Source organism: Aplysia californica, unplaced genomic scaffold (genome assembly GCF_000002075.1).
Source record: "Aplysia californica isolate F4 #8 unplaced genomic scaffold, AplCal3.0 scaffold00861, whole genome shotgun sequence".
NCBI lineage: Eukaryota > Metazoa > Mollusca > Gastropoda > Aplysiida > Aplysiidae > Aplysia > Aplysia californica.
The window spans coordinates 175,215-177,707 of NW_004798131.1; the positions used below are offsets into that span (position 1 = coordinate 175,215).

Sequence of the window (2,493 nt, forward strand, 5' to 3'; positions counted from 1 at the left end):
TATATATATATCCCAGATCTGATAGTGTATGTGTATGTCTCTCTCTCTCCCTCCACATATGACACACTCTGTATGTCTCTCTCTCTCCCAGATATAACACACTCTGTATATACATCTCCCCCTCCCCAGACCTGATCGTGTACGAACGAGAGAACGAGATGCAGGTGGACATCCCCTCCCTGGGCACCTACTCCATCTCTCCGGACATCGAGTTCCCTACCACCCCCTCCGCCTCCTCCCTCTTCCGATCCTCCGCCTCGAGGCTCGCCTCCTCCGCCTCCTTCACCTCACCCCCTCCCTCCTCCTCCTCTTCCTCCGTCCCGTCACTCATCCCTCCTCCTCCCTTCGAGCCCTCCTCCTCCTCCTCCACCTCCTCCACCTCCCTCCCTCGTCCCCCCATTTCACCACACCGCAGTGCTTCAGATTTCCATTCCTCATCGTTTTCTTCATCTTCGTCGTCATCATCATCAACTGCAAACGTCTCCTTATCAATTACAGAGTCCTTGTCCCGATCCACAACCTCATATTCCTCCTCCTTTTCCTCATCGTTCACTCCCTCTTCCTGCTCCTCCTCCTCCTACTCATTCTCCTCCTCATTGATGTCATCACGCTCTACTCCTCCCTCCTCATCCTCTTCCTCCTCCCTGTCTTCCTCCTTCACATCGAGAAGACCCTCTCATGCGGGCTCCACAACCTCTACTAAATCCCCCTCGTCGTCTGCATCACAACTGTTATCATCGACATCATCATCATCGTTATTACCCTCCTCCTCACCCTCCCCCTCATCTTCTCTGTCCATCTCCATGTGTGTGAACGTCACCAGAAATCCCTCCTCCTCCTCCTCTTCCTCCTCCCTCTCCTCCTCCTGCCGAATGGACGTCATGGACTCAGGATACATCAGTGACGGTGAGTTATAAGACTTTTTTTTAAAGCTTTAGTAAGAGTTTTACGGCACTTGCAACACAAAAAGGTCATATAAGTGCCAAAGATTAGAGGCGTTACAAAAGAGTAACAAACACAAACAATGAAGGAGAGGAGATAGAGACGATAGATTTTTTATAGGAAAGAAGGAGCAAACCACACCAGAGCACCCGCCAACCACCCACAGTTACAAGATTAGATAAGAAAAGGTATTTTTATTGTCCAGACCCTGGCACATTGGTTTGGTGTTTCACCATGTACACACACACACACACACACACACACACACACACACACACACGCACGCACACACACGCACACACACGCACACACGTACACACATAATATAAATGAACAGTATTATAAACAATAATAATGTTAAGCAAGAAACATACTCAGTATCCTGACTGTAACTCAATGCTATTCTGATGCATGCTCTAAGGTCACATGAATTCTTGTAACAAGATGGTTATCCTAGCTCTCACCACATATTGTCATTTACTTAGTTTTATAAAAAATTTTACAGCGCTCGAAACTGCATAAGGCCATTTGAGCGCCAAGGGGTGGATGTCAACAGAGAAGTCCAAACGGGGAATCAGGCTTACACTGCTCACCTCTCTATATTCAACAGCACAAAAACAAAACAAAAACAAAAAACAAAAACAAAAACCAACCAACTGCTCCCCTTCTCCTCAGATTCCATGCACGGCCCGAGTTACCTCCCTCCTCCCCCCGGCTCTGAGGGCCCGCACCACCTCTACCCAGGCTGCCCGCCCGGAAGTGACGTCATGTCCAAACCCGCCGGAAACGCCATGTCCATGGGTCACATGACCTCCGCGTACGCATGCGCAGCTGGTGTGCCGGGGGAGCAGAGGAAGAAGCCCGCCAAGAAGCATCGCTCCAATGCAGGTGAGATTATCGTCCTTGTGCGTTCTTCCTTCCTTCCGCTCTCACTCACTCACTCACTCACTCACTCACTCGCTCACACAACTCTCACTCACTCACTCATTCACTAACTAACTCACTCACTCCCTCGACTCACCTATCCCGTAGACTGGATGTCCGTCATGGTGCTTTTGAAGATTTGGCCACCAGCTTCCTCCTCTCCTTCCGGTCTTCGGCATTCCCGAGCGTGTCTTTGAGTTCCAGGCCTGTCCATTCCTTGATGTCCTTCCAACTCTTCTTCTGTCTGTCTCTGCTCCTTTTTCCCTGAACGCTGCCTTGATCAAAGATTAGACTGATGCGTCCCTGGTCATGTCAATATTTATGTATAATGCATGTGAATCCTGGACCTTGAATGCAGACCTTGAAAGAAGGATCAAAGCTGTAGAGATGAGATGCTTCCCAAAAATCCTTGGTATCTCTGACAAATATCACGTCACACCACGGTGTAGTGGGGAAAATGATGAAATTTATGTGAGGCACCATGGGGAAATCAAGCGTACGTCAAAATAATGAAATCGAAGAAAATGGCATTTTTTCCACATGTTAGGGCAATATTTATGGAGTTGTTTGGTTGGTTGTTTGTTGTTTTTTGTTGTTGTTGTTTGTTTGTTTGTTTTTTTGGGGGGG

General features: G+C 48.3%; 2 protein-coding genes across 2 annotated transcripts in view; both read left to right on the top strand.

Moving 5' to 3' along the window:
* Positions 1–128: 128 nt before the first annotated feature.
* On the top strand, positions 129–600 carry LOC118478704 (actin cytoskeleton-regulatory complex protein PAN1-like; the record flags this gene model as incomplete). The annotated part of the gene is given in 2 exon segments (XM_035972815.1): positions 129–317; positions 499–600. Coding segments are annotated over 2 exon segments (291 nt in total), but the record flags the coding sequence as incomplete, so codon positions are not given.
* Positions 325–2,493, top strand: part of LOC101846466 (putative protein TPRXL) — a gene marked incomplete in the record, with an annotated part of 15,498 nt that continues 13,329 nt past the window's right edge. Inside the window, 2 exon segments of the mRNA XM_013089030.2 lie at positions 325–906; positions 1,618–1,830. Coding sequence (XP_012944484.1) covers positions 600–906; positions 1,618–1,830 — 520 coding nt within the window.